General features: G+C 43.4%; 1 protein-coding gene across 1 annotated transcript; it reads right to left on the bottom strand.

The window, feature by feature from the left end:
- Positions 1 to 841: 841 nt before the first annotated feature.
- On the bottom strand, positions 842 to 13,665 carry LOC118698076 (cell surface glycoprotein CD200 receptor 1-B-like). Its single transcript, XM_036401192.2, has 5 exons — positions 13,527 to 13,665; positions 11,351 to 11,665; positions 10,290 to 10,544; positions 9,407 to 9,509; positions 842 to 899 (listed from the first exon to the last, which is right to left on the bottom strand). The coding sequence occupies exons 1-5, from the start codon at positions 13,663 to 13,665 to the stop codon at positions 842 to 844; spliced, it is 870 nt and encodes a 289-aa protein (XP_036257085.2).
- Positions 13,666 to 14,480: the final 815 nt, after the last annotated feature.

The following is a 14,480-nucleotide window of genomic DNA, read 5'->3' as shown; positions in this document are numbered from 1 at the left end:
GCTCTCTTCGCTCTGATGTCTGATTTACACACCACACTGTCTTTTTTTCAAGAGACTTTCAAAAACCCACTTTTTAAAAACAGTTTACATTGCTTAGAAACTCTAGTGCCAACACAGGCACAGGTAAGCCTGCATGCCTAGGTGGTGCCTCTTAGTATGTTTATAATTTCTCAAATACCTTATAAAACACAGATGGGTCTGTGCAGAAGCTTCTTTTAGCTAACAGTCAACCTACCAATTGTATTAGGTGGAAATCTTACTATTGCCTGTGTTCTTCAGATGTACTGCTGATGACAGAGTGGCTGCGAGGGGAAAAAGCAAAAGAAATGTCTGGGGCAGAGGGAATGTCAAAACCTCCAAAATCAGACCACAACAGGTTTATCTCTGTCTCTTGCTGTATCTAGTCATTGATGTGGTCATTCTTCTGGTCATAAGAAAAGAGCTTGGTGTGTCAAGGCATGCAAAAAAAAAAACCAAAAACAAAGAGGTTTTTATGCAATGCAGACATATTATGGCTTCTGTGAAAATTCCCAACGCTGGTTGCAACTTCATGTGGCTCAGTGATACAGGACAAAATAAAATGGAAATAAACCTATCCACAGCATCTGCGTGTTTCCAAAGAACAATTTGATTTATTTATATCCCAGAAGCAAGAACAACCATAGAATTTTTCTGTAGAAAAAGCATCCTTGCAATGTCTCCCTTCTGGAGGTGCACATTCACTGGCAGATTTGAGGCCTCCCAGAGAATGAGTGAGATACAAAATACTTAATGAAATGAAGTCACATGGACTTTGGACACATGTAATTCCAGTAATGAAACTGTGCAGTGCTCCTTCTCATCAATGGCTAGAAGGGGCAAGCTGGAAGTAGTTGCCACTGGTCATGGTGTTGACACAGCTAGAGGCAAAAAGCAGAAAGAAAGGCTGGCTCATGACTTCTGCTTCAACCACTGGCTCTGCTGGTTTTCACCCATTTTTTGAGAAAAGTGTCTCTACGTGGAATACCTCTGTTAAGTGGAAGCCAAGGATCTCAGTGCCACAGGCTCTCAGGACAGCTACTGACCCACACAGGGCAGGTAAAGTTAGACTTTGTTTTTTCACAGCTCTTCATCTTTTTCATCTTTCTGGCACACAGACTTCTCTTTCAGGCTTATGTGATCTACGAGGAAAAAAATCTATAAGCAAGTTCCTAAAGCAAGCTCATTCTGCATGGGGCATATGGACTAAATGGTGTGACAAGAGTGACACTTGTTTGTCACTCTTCCTCAGTTTCCTTCCTGCTCTTCATAACTACTTGGGATTTGGTTTGATCGTCACGGTTATAGGTTTCTTCTTGAGATACACCTATGGGACTCCTCCTCTGAACCCTAGAGGCTCATGACAAATCTAGAAATCCTAAATCCCCCTGACTTGGGAAATGCAATGAGTCTTGTTTTCTGCCCTGTTACTCACCTAGGGCTGTGTCACTCTTGCTCCATTTCCCTTTTTGGAAATGGCAGGCCTAGCCCTTTTTTTTTATTTTGCTCCTACTTAAATTCTTAGGATTGGCTTGAGTTTCAATTTATACAGATATCTTCCTGTCTTTAGTAATCTTTCTGTTTCAAAATTATATAATTGCTTTTCCCAAGACTCCTAGGATCTGGGTCTACACTCATATATCTGAGTATAAAATATTATAGCAGCACTGGACTATACCTTTTCTTTCATTCTCTGGATGTTCCTTTGGGAAGAAAGGAACATACAGGACTGTCTTCTCTGGGAAGAAAGATTCAGTGAACAGTACACTGCATATATGAATTGTACAGTTATGAAGTCTTTATCCCCTGATTAATTCTGGCCAGGCCTTTATGAGGACTCAGCACTAAGAGAAAGGCAAAGACTACAAAACATTTACCACCAAATCTCAGACATGTCACTGCTTCAGGTTTTCAGATAAAATATTATCAACACTTTCTAGTATGAGAAAAATGTTAATCTAAATGAAAAAGTAAGCGAAAAAATATCAGGCTGAGGCAGATATTTACCACAGTAAATTCCAGCCCAAACTCATAATATTTGATAATATTATAAACCGAGACTTTTATAATGGGAACTGTTGCACACTCTTGAGAGTTGATTGTTCCCATCCTATCTACAAGCACTCACTCATGATTCTGCACAGGCTTGCCTAAAGCCTACTTGTGAAAAAAACATGGTATAATTTCACCAGACTAAAAGGATTTTTCTCCTACTCATGTTTCAGGGCATTCTTTTCTGGAATAAAGCTTTTAGCCTCTCTTTTTTAATCTAATCCCTTTTCAAAGTGACACATTTCACAAAGATAAAGGTTCTGAAGCCACTGCTATGACTTCCATTAGGCCCACTGCATGAAAGAAAAGGGTCCATGGATCAAGATGCCACACTCTGTAGCCTAACCTAAGTTCAGCCTTGTTCCAGATTTCAGACTTCCTGTTTTCTATTGAGCAGGTAATTGCATGTAGTTTTCTAACTATAATCCTATGCATATTAGAAGTGCTATTGTGAGAGTAAACATGCTGAAGATTAGGAGGTGCTTACCCAGCAAGGTATTGCTAACTTAGGATAAATAGAACAGAGCTCTCTGGAGAGCTGACACACTGAAAATATGGGGGTGGATTTTTCATAATCGTCTGATGGACAGATACACTCAGTAAAACTTAAAAGAACCTGTGATCACAGATTTTCTCTCTTGCAAATAAGCATGTGTGGCAGAGTAAGATTTGAAACTTACTGATCTCTCTTTTGGTAATGGAAAGTTAGAAGAAATGGCTTGTTTTCTCACAAGAAGCTCCACCTACTCTTTGTTCACTTTGCACCTTTAGTGTGAACATACTACATACTACATCAAGATGATGATAGGAAAAAAATAGCAAAGAAAGTTATATGTTAAATGCACATTATTAAAGATTTGACAATTAGGCAGTTAGAAGCAGTAAGAAAAGGCCCAAACATTGCATAGCATATGTGCATTATTTTACAGTCAGTAATTAGTCAGAATGTGGCAGTGTACACAAACCACAGGGAAAGACTATGCAGAAAGAATTAACAAGGGACTTTGTTATTTTGACCATCTGTGGCTGGGCCTTCACTGGAATTACCTGCAGCTGAGGCAAATGGTTTCTGTAGGAGAAAAAGAAACTGCAGGGGAAACAGCTTTATTAGAAGATCTGGTGATAGCTTTTCACTTGCTTGACACTGACACTGTGCTGGAACTTGGAGTAGTGTCTTCTCCTGGTCTGAGGTGTGCTCTCTTTCCTCCCCCAAGAGAGTTCAAGAATGGATTATCTGCAAATGGGCAAAGCTCCAAAGTCTGTTTGTGGTCCTGTGGTATCCAGGGTGCGATGCTGAGCCTTGCTGTCATTGAGAGAAGCAAAACTTGTAGCTGGGTTTGTAGAAAGGAGCTTTTAAAAGAGATGCCACTGTTTCTTTTCTCTCATGCTCTGGCTGGATACCCCCATCTGCAGTGATGATGTTACTGCTGCAATCTCAGCATGACAGGCCCTAGCAGGGAAGGACCAGAGCAACTTCTCTGCGGCGCTTGGAAATTTTGACCCAGACTAGTGATGGCTCCTGGCTGTACCAAGTTGCTTGGGCTCAAAGTTGAATGAAATGTTCAGTACAAGTACACTTGTTAATGAGGTGTGTCCTGACAGTGTGTGCAAAGCTCAACTGATTCAAGTCAGTTGAGTACCTTCCATTGTGCTATATTTGTTTTCCTACAGAAACTCACTCACCAGGGCTACTACAATATGTTTCTTTTATTTCTGCAAATAAGGGTGAGGTAAAGGCTAGGTTTGAAGAAGAAACAAAAGCAAAGATCCAATTAAAATAAATTCCAAGATTCTATATTTACATGGCTATTTCATTTGTCTCAAGTCTCAGGCTGTACACTTCATCAGAGCATTATTAGGAATGACTGTACCATAGAAAGTAATTCACTCAGGACTACATTCACCAGCATAATGCCAAGTGCTACATGAGTACAATATTTTGTTGCTGCATCATGAGTTGACATACAGAACAATTAAGCAGCTGGGTGAACATGGGCAAGAAATTATGTTCTTTTCACCTCCAAACTTTTCTCTGGTTCAAAAGTGGACTGAAAATTCCATTTCTCTTACATTTGCATGGGAATACATTTATTGATTAGCCTCCAGATATTTTTTAATCTGGTTATTCATATCTTGGTGCATGAGACTAGATAGATTTGCCAATGTTCTTTCTCATGTGTTTGTTACATGTAAAACCAAGGTAACGGTTCTAAAATGTGCTCTCTATTCTTTAATCTCTATCTTATGAATCAGGCAAATAACAACACTTATCTTTAAGGGCAGACAGAGAGTTTAAACTAAGCCAAAACAGCACTTGATTAACTGTGGGGTTTTGGGGTTTTTTGTGGGTTTTTTTTGTGAATTATTTTATTTTTGGGTGACTTCAGGGAAGATTCAAAGGTCTTTCTAAATGTTGAATCTGAATACTTAATTCTAAGGCATTTTTAGTTGAAGCAAATTGAGGCATTTATAAATTCAACATTAATCATAAGGGTATTTCCAGCTCTGCCGTTGTACATCAATGTCACTGTGCACTTATTTGCCCTTACTTTTCCAGCTTGTCCATAGGAAAGCTGTAGAAGATCATGCCAAAAGTCTTTAGAAGAACGCATGCAACATTGCCTGCTCTCGTGCTGCCCAGAGCAGGTCCAGTCACTACCTTGGTTACACAGTCACTGCTAAAGCCCATGTTATCACTAGTGAGAGTGCTGCAGTGGCATGCATGAAACATCAAAAAGCCCTCACAGAAGTAAACTCAGTTAATTTCCTGGAGTGCACAATTTCTCTCACTAAATGTGCACCTTGTTTTCCCCAGAAAATGCTTTTGTTTTTCTGGATGATACCCAAATCTGGTATACCTTGTTGAAGGCATGTAACTCAGCCTGTGTCTCACTGGGCAGAGGCCCTAAGCAGCCACTTCGATCTGCAGTCTGCTCCAGAACAACTTCCTGTCCTCAACTTTACATGTCAGTAAAAAGCACAGTTTGATGCACATTGCTCTGAGCAGTTTCAGTTATGAGATTTTCTTAATATGAATCTTTTGCCTACCTTTTTTTTTTTTTTTGAGGAAATTCTCATTATGAGTGCCCGAACACAGAGAAATCATCAGTTTACATCAGGCCAAAAAGTCACATAAGAGCAACTGGCATGCATGGATATGTAGCTGGAAACCTCTAGATTTGGGGCTTCTTGTTTTCCTAACAAAAGATGAACATTTTCCTAAGCTGCTTCCTGCCACTTGTTGCCCCAAAACCAAACCCCTATGACATTCATTTATTTTTCCCATTTCTTCCAAGAGCGGATGAAGAAAGGTCATTGTGACACTTTCTCTGCTGTGAGTTTGCAGTGTGACCTTGTGACAAGGAAATCTGAAGTCAACCCCCTGACTGGCCCTGTCCTTCTGGAAGACTTCCAATTCTTGTAGAATGCAGGCCAATATCATTATACTGTAGCTCCTGCAGTGAATATTCTTCTTTTACTTTTCCATTGAGCTGCTGAGTAGCAGCTTGGTTCTGATGCGAGTGTCCAACAGCAGTGGGGACCACAATGCTAAGAAGCAATTGGTGTGCATTTCCCTGACCTCCAGCTCTGACAGCTCCTTGCTCCCAAACAGGTCAATCCACTTGGTCATGGATGAAATAGCAAGGGGCATCACTCTTGCCAACAACCTGAATTTGTTAGAACATATTTCCTTTAGTTGTTATTAGGGGGTTTTGGATAGTTTTTTGTTTGGGGTTCTTTTTTTTTACGTTTTATTTTGTTTTGGCTTTTTTTGAGGAAGATAATAGTTTAATACTGGTATATGTGAAAACAACAACAAAAACAACAAAAGACAAGTACCACAAAAAAATGCATGCATTTTTTTTCTGCTGTTGTGATTTAACCCTGGCCAGCAACTAAGCCCCCTGACAGCTACTTGCTTATTAACTACTTCCGCAGGTGGGATTGAACAGAAAATTGGAAGGGTAAAAATAAGAAAATTTGTGGGTTGAGAAGAAGACAGTTTAATATTAAAACAACATTGCATGTGTAGAAAAGCAAAACAAAGAATTCATTCACTACCTTCTACCAACAGGCAGCTGTTGAGCCCTCTCCAGTAAGGCAGGGATCCATCAGGCATAACAGTGGCTTGGGAAGACAAATGCCATAATGCCAAATGTCTCCCAGGGTGTGCTGCATGCTGATTAACAGCTGAACAGCAGTCATGGCTACAAACTCAATCTAGCACATTCCAACCAAATTTGTCATCATCATGTACTGAACACACCAGCAAGAAAGGCAGCAAGAGGAAGGAGAGATGCTCTAGTCTGCTCTGGGAGTTGCCCTGGAGCCTGTGCTGAAACTCTGACTCCAGAATGCTCAGGTTGTTGTATGCTCCCTCCTGCAGAAGGATTTGGGATGGCTTTGAGAGTAAATAGAACAAGGAGTAAGGGAAGGGTAAGGCTTGTTACAGAACCCTGTGGACTCTGGTATGTGAATCTGATCTCTTTTACCCTCATGGAGGAAAGAGAGACCCTGACCTATTTGAATGGAAACTGTAACAAAAACTATGAGCTATTTTTCCTACGGGCTGGAGACCTGGTCAGTCTGGAGAAAAAGTAAAGAAACCCTGTAAGCGGAGCTCACAAAGAACATGTCCTGAATACCACGGACACTGGTGTCTGTGGCTGACCTAGGTCACATCTTTTGTTGGTATCTCTGAAACTGTGACCTGCCCTGGAGCCTTTGAAGAGAGGGAAGGGAGCTGATCCTCTCTGTGTGGTCCCTTTGTCTCTAACACAGCCTGTGAGAGCCAAGCAGAGCTGCGGCTCTGTGGACGGTCCAGCCTCAGAGTGAGCCTGCCAGCAGAGAAGCTCTGAGCACCAATGTTTGCAGGGGCAGGTGCTCAGAGCTGCTCAGCTCCTGCACAGAGGAGATGGAGCTAGCACGAATTGCAGGCAGGCAGCTGATGAGAATTCAGACATCAGGACAGCTACAAGTACCAGCTAAAGTCCCTGTTGTTTTCTGCTTTCTGGCCTCCAGGTAGTTAGGTTACCATAAAGAATTAGCAGTATTTTTTTTTAGCTTCTGAATTGTTTATTCTTCTAGCTCTTAGCTCTGGGTGCATTCACATTGTGTGTCAGCTCTGCAGAATGCAGACTCTGCTGTGACCAAACAGCTCCATGTGTTAAAAGATGGACAGAAAGGAGCTGGGTCTGTAAATGTGAAAGGAGCAGTTTCATGGTGCTGAGCCAACAGAATCATTGTCTGCATCCTGCTGGTGTCCCGCAAAAACCTCCTCAGGCAGGGATTACAGCAGTGTATTGGCTGCACCAGGAAAGGGTGAGAGGCAGCAGGGCAGTGGTAGAAAACCTGCACAGGAGAGGGAGTGCAGTGATACAGCATTTCCTCTGAGGTATAAAGCTGGATAACTGTTGCATAGGTTACTGTGCTGAGGCTGAAAAGCAGGATTTTTTGATCTTCGATGTTTAGATGAGGGGTTTGGCCCTGACTCCTTCAGTAGCTGATTCAGATGTGAAATGAGGCTCACAAAGCTTGAGAGATGGGGTCAGGCCTGGGTAGAAGCAGTGAAGGAACAACAAAGATCTAGGTTGTGTTCCAGCTTTGACTTCTCTGGTCTCTGCCCTCTCCTCCTCCTTGCACTTGTCATGAAAACTAACTCAGCCTTAGACAAGTATTCTTCCATGGTTCAGAGGCTTAGAAATGGCAGTATGTCATCAGATGAACAATTCAACTCAAGGGTTCCTTTGTGACAGGACCTGTACGATGTGTTTAAATAAATTAACATTCAAGACCTGTGTTCTGTGGGCTGCAGCTCTCTGGATTATGCAAAGGGATAAATTAGAGTGAGCCTTAGATCTCAGGATTGGAATAATTTCTGTGCTTCATGTAGCACAGAAATAACTGCTCAAGCTCAAAAAGATTCTCTCTTTTTTTTCTTTTTTTTTTGTTTTTGCAGCTGGTGGTGAAACACTTCGAAATTTTTATTGCAAAAATGAGACTAGTTCAAATTTATCTTCAGTCCTGTGTGGGATCCTCCTGGGTCCTCCTGGGAAAGCTGCTGCTCAATTACTAGACACAAACATTTTTTCTTGATTTTTTTTTTTCTAGAAGACATGCTGCTTAAATACTAGAATACAAGGTACCTGAAATGGAATGACTTAATTTAATACAACATGAGTTAATTCCCAATTGCATATATGTTAGATTTGACCTTATACAGAAAGATTGATACTTGCATGCATGGTAACAGCACCTGTAGTTGCACTAGAGAGAGGATGGAAGACAGAGCTGACAGGGTTGAGGAGGATCCAGCTTGCAAGCTGTGCATCTGCACAATTACACTGGCTGCACTGTAAATGTTCGCTTCCTTCTTCTGAGAGCTCTGGTTCTTGCTGAGTTCTTGCTGCAGGCCACATCACTGACACATAACAGCACTTTCTTTCATCTTTGCTCAAGCCCAGACACCTCTGCAGGTGGGAGCTGCCTTGGTTTGCACCAGTTTGACATTTTCCTAGGAAACAAGACACCAACATCGTAAATGTGAGGACAAGGCTGTTCTTAGAATGCAGTTTTGGTTTCTAGGAGTGTAAAAACAGAATTCCTCCCTTTTATTTGTTAGAGAAACCCAATACCATAAGGCTTCATGTCTGTGGTCTCACATGAGCATGACCAGAGCTGGCCATGCTCCAGCCAGCACCCAAAGGAGAGATGCCAAGAGCCCTGGCACAGAGTGGAGCTAAAGTGTGACTCAAAGACAGCAGTTAGTTCTGCCTCTGTGGTGTTTGCAGAGGGATTCGGGGCAGCAACTGCACCTTGTGCCAGAGGCCAGCTTAGACAGACTAATCAGCCAAGCTGCCAGAAATCCCCAGTAGTTACAACAGCAGCAGACCTGTTCAGCTCTCATGCAATACTTCCTGCCCTTCTATACTGCCTTCCTTGCCTTCCCTGGCTTTCTTTGCCTAGCAAAAAAGAGGCCAAAAGACTGGCTCTGAGCTCAGATGGGTATTTTGCTGCTTCTTTAATCTTCATAGCCTGGCAATATTTATTCAGATCCCTCCATCAGGTGGAAAACCCCTAACCATTCCCTTTTTATTTTTTCTTCTGAATGATTTATGGCAGCAGGAAGAGCCAGGAAGAGCCAGACTTCCCTCCCTCCCTGTCTGCGTCAACTGAGCTGTTCCGGTCCTCGGGCAAAACTCCATGAACATGTGCAGGACTGATGGGTTTGGGACAGACTGAGCTGACTGTGCATGCCATTAATTAGTACCAGAAGTCCTTCTAAGCTCCTCTGGACTGGCCAAAGGGGTTTATGTGTATTGTGTCCCATACATACCTATTAAAGAAGATGTAGTAGAGCTCAAAAGCATCCAGCAAGAACAGGAGACTCATAAGGCTGATAAGGCTGATGACACAGGGAAGAAAGAATCCAATCTTCTCTAAGGAGAAACAGATGCTCTTTTAGGTACATCTCACAGACCCTGTTTCCCTTCTGCCTCTGTCAGGATGGCATCTCCTGGACAGTACGCTCTGTGTGCTGTACTTCAGAGGATGACCTAAGACAGCTCGAATACAGTGCCAGACACACAACTGGGAAGAAACAACATCCCCCCAAGTCCTCGATGGAGGAAGCTTGTCTTTCACTGTATGGCCATTCCTACCCACAGCACTACTGCAGGCTTTGCATGTGCATCCCAGCAAATCTCAGCTCTCATTCTCTTCCAGATGAGTATTTCAGTCAATTACCTATGGCTGCACACAACTTCCCAGCCACATCTTAAGCTTCAGCCTCTAAAGCCTTCACCTGCCAGCCCGCTTTGAGAGCTGTAAACTGGCTTTCAGTCTTTCTGTCACAACCCATGTGAAACCAAACAATTAGCAACGTGTAATGGCACCAATGGATTACAATACATAGATCTGGATGATCGTACCATTGAAACATTTGTGTGTCATGACCTTCTGAATTAACCCCACCTTTCCATTCATCCCTGGAGGCGGATGGCAAATCCACTGCATCCATCTTTCCTAAAACTTCACAAAGGGTTTTACAGTTCTGACACTACCTGTGTTTATCCTTCCCCCTCCCAGCAAATTTCTTACTGGAAACTCAGCTGCCACATTTCCTGCTGCAATCCTGCCAGTGCCACTCATGTTTGCTTGGTACATGAACAGAGGGCTGAACAGGGCTCTGAACACAGAAAGCACAAAGGGAAGCTCACCTGAGGGACAGCAGGATATGGACTGGCTCCAGTTCCCAGCTGGGTGGGACACCATGCAGGTGGTCACATTGGTGACATTGGTGCTACACGCTGTGAACTTGCTGAGAACAGTCACTGTCCCGTTGTCGTAGCACTTCTCCTCTGCAGTGGAGCTGCCCTCTGGGACCCAGGAGAGCTGAGCCGGCGGCTTCCCTGCCGCTGCCTCACACACAGGGCTGCCCTGCTCATCACAGGACAGGCTCAGCCTCGGGGGAGCTGCAAAGCACCAGCAAGGGGACATGCATGGAGTTAGTTTGGAACAGCTGGGATGGGCTGTTCTTGTCCTCTGCCCAAAATGAACCCAAACTAAACCCAGTGAAAAGAGGAAAATAAGGCTGGGGCTGTCATCCCATCCCATCCCATCCCATCCCATCCCATCCCATCCCATCCCATCCCATCCCATCCCATCCCATCCCGTTCCGTCCTATCCCGTCCCATCCTATCCCATCCCATCCCATCCCATCCCATCCCATCCCATCCCGTCCTATCCCATCCCATCCCACAACACGGGCCCAAAACACACGAGACAAAGAAGAGCTCTCTTTTTCCCTTTTGCCCAACTCTCCCGCATCCAGTTGAGCCTCATCACAGCCATTCGTATCCTCTGTGTGTACATGGGAAATTGCTTCACACCTGTCACTTCTAACTAGACAGTGGAAAAAGGGAGCAGCAGAAGGGAGAAGAGTTATGGGAAATAAGGAGAGAGGAGACACAGAGATACTCCCAATGAAATGCATGAGTTTGTCCCAGCAAGAATCACAGAATCACAGAATAGCTTAGGTTGGAAGGAACTTTAAAGATGCTCTAGTTCCAACCACCTTGCCATGCAAAGGGACACCTTCCACAAGACTGGGTTGCTTCAAGTCTCACTGGTCTTTAACACTGGGATGTCAACAGCTTCTCTGGACAATCAGTGTTCCAGTGGCACTATCCTCACAATACCAAATAGCTTCCTAATATCTAATCTAACCTTACCCTCATTAGTCTAATTTTTAAAAAGCTCCCTTTTGCACATTCCTTACCCAGCACAGTCAGGTGGTACCTTGTGTGGAAATTCCCTTCTGTTGTTGCCGCTTCACAGCTGTAATTTCCCTCCTGGGCTAGCCCCACTTGCCGTATCCCAAGGGCAGGAGGCAGACCTGCTCTGAATATCCAGTTTATGTTGTCACTACAGGTTGTTCTGTGTGTCTTGTTCGTATCAACCCTGTATACCAAGGTGCACAGGCCTCCAGCCTTGGGGGTTATTGTCCATGTTAGCATAGTTATATTTCCTTTGAGAAAGCAGGTGAGAACTGAGCTGTTACCTACAGTCATCACTAACACTGAGGAGTTGTTCCCTGAGGAGAAAAAAAAGAGAACGTGTGAGAGGGAGCCCAGGAGTTGTGGTCTGGACTTCACAGGGAAATGTCTGCAGTGCTACAAACAAGCGTGAGGCCATGGCTGTGCTCATCTGCATGTTGTCTGTCATCTCTTCCTACAGCTGTGGATTATGGAGCCAATGGCCTGTCATGGCCAACCCCTGCAATACAAATTTCCCACTGAGGATCATCTTAGTGGATAAGACTGGATACTGGAGGAGGACCCTACTCCTGCCCATTGTCTTCAGCGGTTCCGCATCCAAAGGCTGTGCTTGTGTGAGCAAATCCTCCAGTGGGTTGCTCACAGGACCTAAAATACAGGAATATGACTGTTGCATCTGGCCACATGACAGTGGCTTTTCTCTCTAACCGTTGCTGCCAACAAAATAAACAACTTTTACTTCTGCATTCATATGAAATCCCATACAGTGGGATTTGGCCTTATCTACACCTTTCAGGCATTACACAGGTGCACATAACACTGGTGGAGCTTTGTGGGGGAGGGAAGGATTTTGCCTCATGTCTCAGGGTTTTCTTATATGTGCATTAGTGTTGCCTACATGTACAAAGGCAGCCTCTTTTGTGAGGCACTTGTGAGACTGAGAGAAAAAAAGAGTCTGAGGTGCAGGTTGTAATCCAGTGTGAAGAGTAGCTGAGAGAATGGGACTTTTGTGTCCTCTGGCTTCTGCTGAAGTTAAAAACAAGCAATTCCTAGATTTCACAATGTTTGTGAATGAAACCTCGCAGTTATTGGGTTTATAGGAATAATACCCATAGCTGTAGTCCAAACAAACCTCTCTTTATCACTTCACTCATTTCCTCTTTTAGCTGGTGGCCATTAAACTTTGGGACAGTAAACCACTGATCTCTCGGTTCTGTGTGTCAGTGGTGGAAAATTAGTTGCTCTTTTCTTTGGCTGAGTAATGGTTTTAGTGACAGTCTGAAAGCTGTGTATGAGGAGAAAATCTCTCAGGTTTCCTTTTCCCTCAACATCACTGCCCTGTACAGCAGAATCAAAGTGTGAAAACATCCACCCCACTTTTGTTCTGGACATAGGCTGTCCTTTTAATGTAGTCAAGCACAGGTGACAATTTCTGCCCTGATGCTCCAAGGCTTCTAGTAACCAATTTCCTTGATTATAGTGGTGACAGATTAAATAGTTGAGGTGTCCAGGGCATTCCCCTGGAGAGAAAACCCATTCATGTTTGCTGCTAGATGCAGAGATCCTCAAGAGACTCAAGATCACTTTGTGACCTGTTCCACCTGTGCTAACAAAAGCAAACTAGAAAAAGAACCAGGATTTTGATTAATTAACGTAGATCAAGGAGGGAAAAGGATTATAGCTGCATTCTCAGATCCCATATTTTTGGAATTTGCTCTTCCAAGTCTTACTGAAACTTTCATTCTGAGCCTTGTGTCATAAAATCTCATGATACCTCACTTGTCAGCACAAGTCACTAATACCTAAGAGTAGAGCTTGACAGGGTGATCATACTGATCATAAAACCTCACATCAATTATGTTTGTAATAAATTTGTTAATTATAATGAAAAATATTATAATCCAAGAAAATCATTATCAGTTTTCAACAAAGAATTGAAAAGCCCAAGTTCAGCACATTATTTATTGGTTGACAACTGAAAAAATCTATTTGCAGCTAGAAATGTTTTGATTTCCAGATTATTGGTTTTTCCATCAAAAAGTCCCTTCAGCAATTTGTAAAGATCCCTTCAACCAGGCTTTTCTTTCCCAAAGCAGAGTTGAGTACATATCATTCTGATACCCTGCCTTTTCCTCCCCTGCCCTTAACAGAGAGATGGTGTCAAAGTACCATCAATACCTGTAGTTCCTGTGACTGCAGCGATAGTGAGAAGGACAATGGTGCAAATGCTCTTCCTGACAACTTTCAAAGTAGGTCTTGCTTTTGTGGATGAGAAGGCTTTCTTGCACTGCCCAGCTTGATGTGAGCTCCCCAACATTCCTGCCAGTGATCCTGAAGCCAGAGCCACTGTTCTTCCTCTGCTCCTGAGAGCCCCACAGTGCAGCTACAAAGAGCTGGTTCTTCTTCCTAGCATGAGCCTTTCTCTGATGAGAATTGGTGAGCAGAGAGGAAGTGGTATTTGTATTTGCTCTCTTCCCAGTGGCCTTCAAGCCCACTGTCCCCAGTGTTACTGTGGGATGACAAAGTCTACAGCAGAACTTGCACAAAGCCTGACCAGTGTGATTTTTCATGTTTCACTTGGATCTTGCGGTTAACAAAATTTTTAACACAAGGCTCTCATCTACATTTGGCAGGATTATTGGCACAGATCAATTATGACATCTGGCAGCTCAAGCTAGGGACCTCAAAAGAGGGTCCAGGAACAAAGACACTCCTGAGCAATTATACCCTTACAATTTGATTCCCTATCCCTCACATGACAGTCTAGACCCAGAGCCACATTAGGGTCTAGGATCTTCTCACTCTTTACTGGCTCTCTGTTCCATTACCAAGTGGTTGCTACATGATCATCTTCACATCCTCCTACATCAGTGTCAGTGTCAGGATTTGGGTCAGCCTCATAGTCCTTGTTGTAATATGGCTGTTACAGTTCATAGTACAGAATCATGGAACCAATTAGGTTGGAAAAGACCCCCAATATCATCGAGTCCAACCTGTGACTGATCACCACCGTGTCAGCTACACCATGGCACTGACTGCCATGTCCAGTGGTTTCTTCAACACGTCCAGGGACAGTAAGTCCACCACCTCCCTGGACAGTCCAATTCAATATCTAATCACCCTTTCTGTGAA

The sequence above is a fragment of the Molothrus ater genome, chromosome 2 (genome assembly GCF_012460135.2).
Source record: "Molothrus ater isolate BHLD 08-10-18 breed brown headed cowbird chromosome 2, BPBGC_Mater_1.1, whole genome shotgun sequence".
NCBI classification, from domain to species: Eukaryota; Metazoa; Chordata; class Aves; order Passeriformes; family Icteridae; genus Molothrus; species Molothrus ater.
This window is presented reverse-complemented; position numbering and strand designations above follow the sequence as displayed.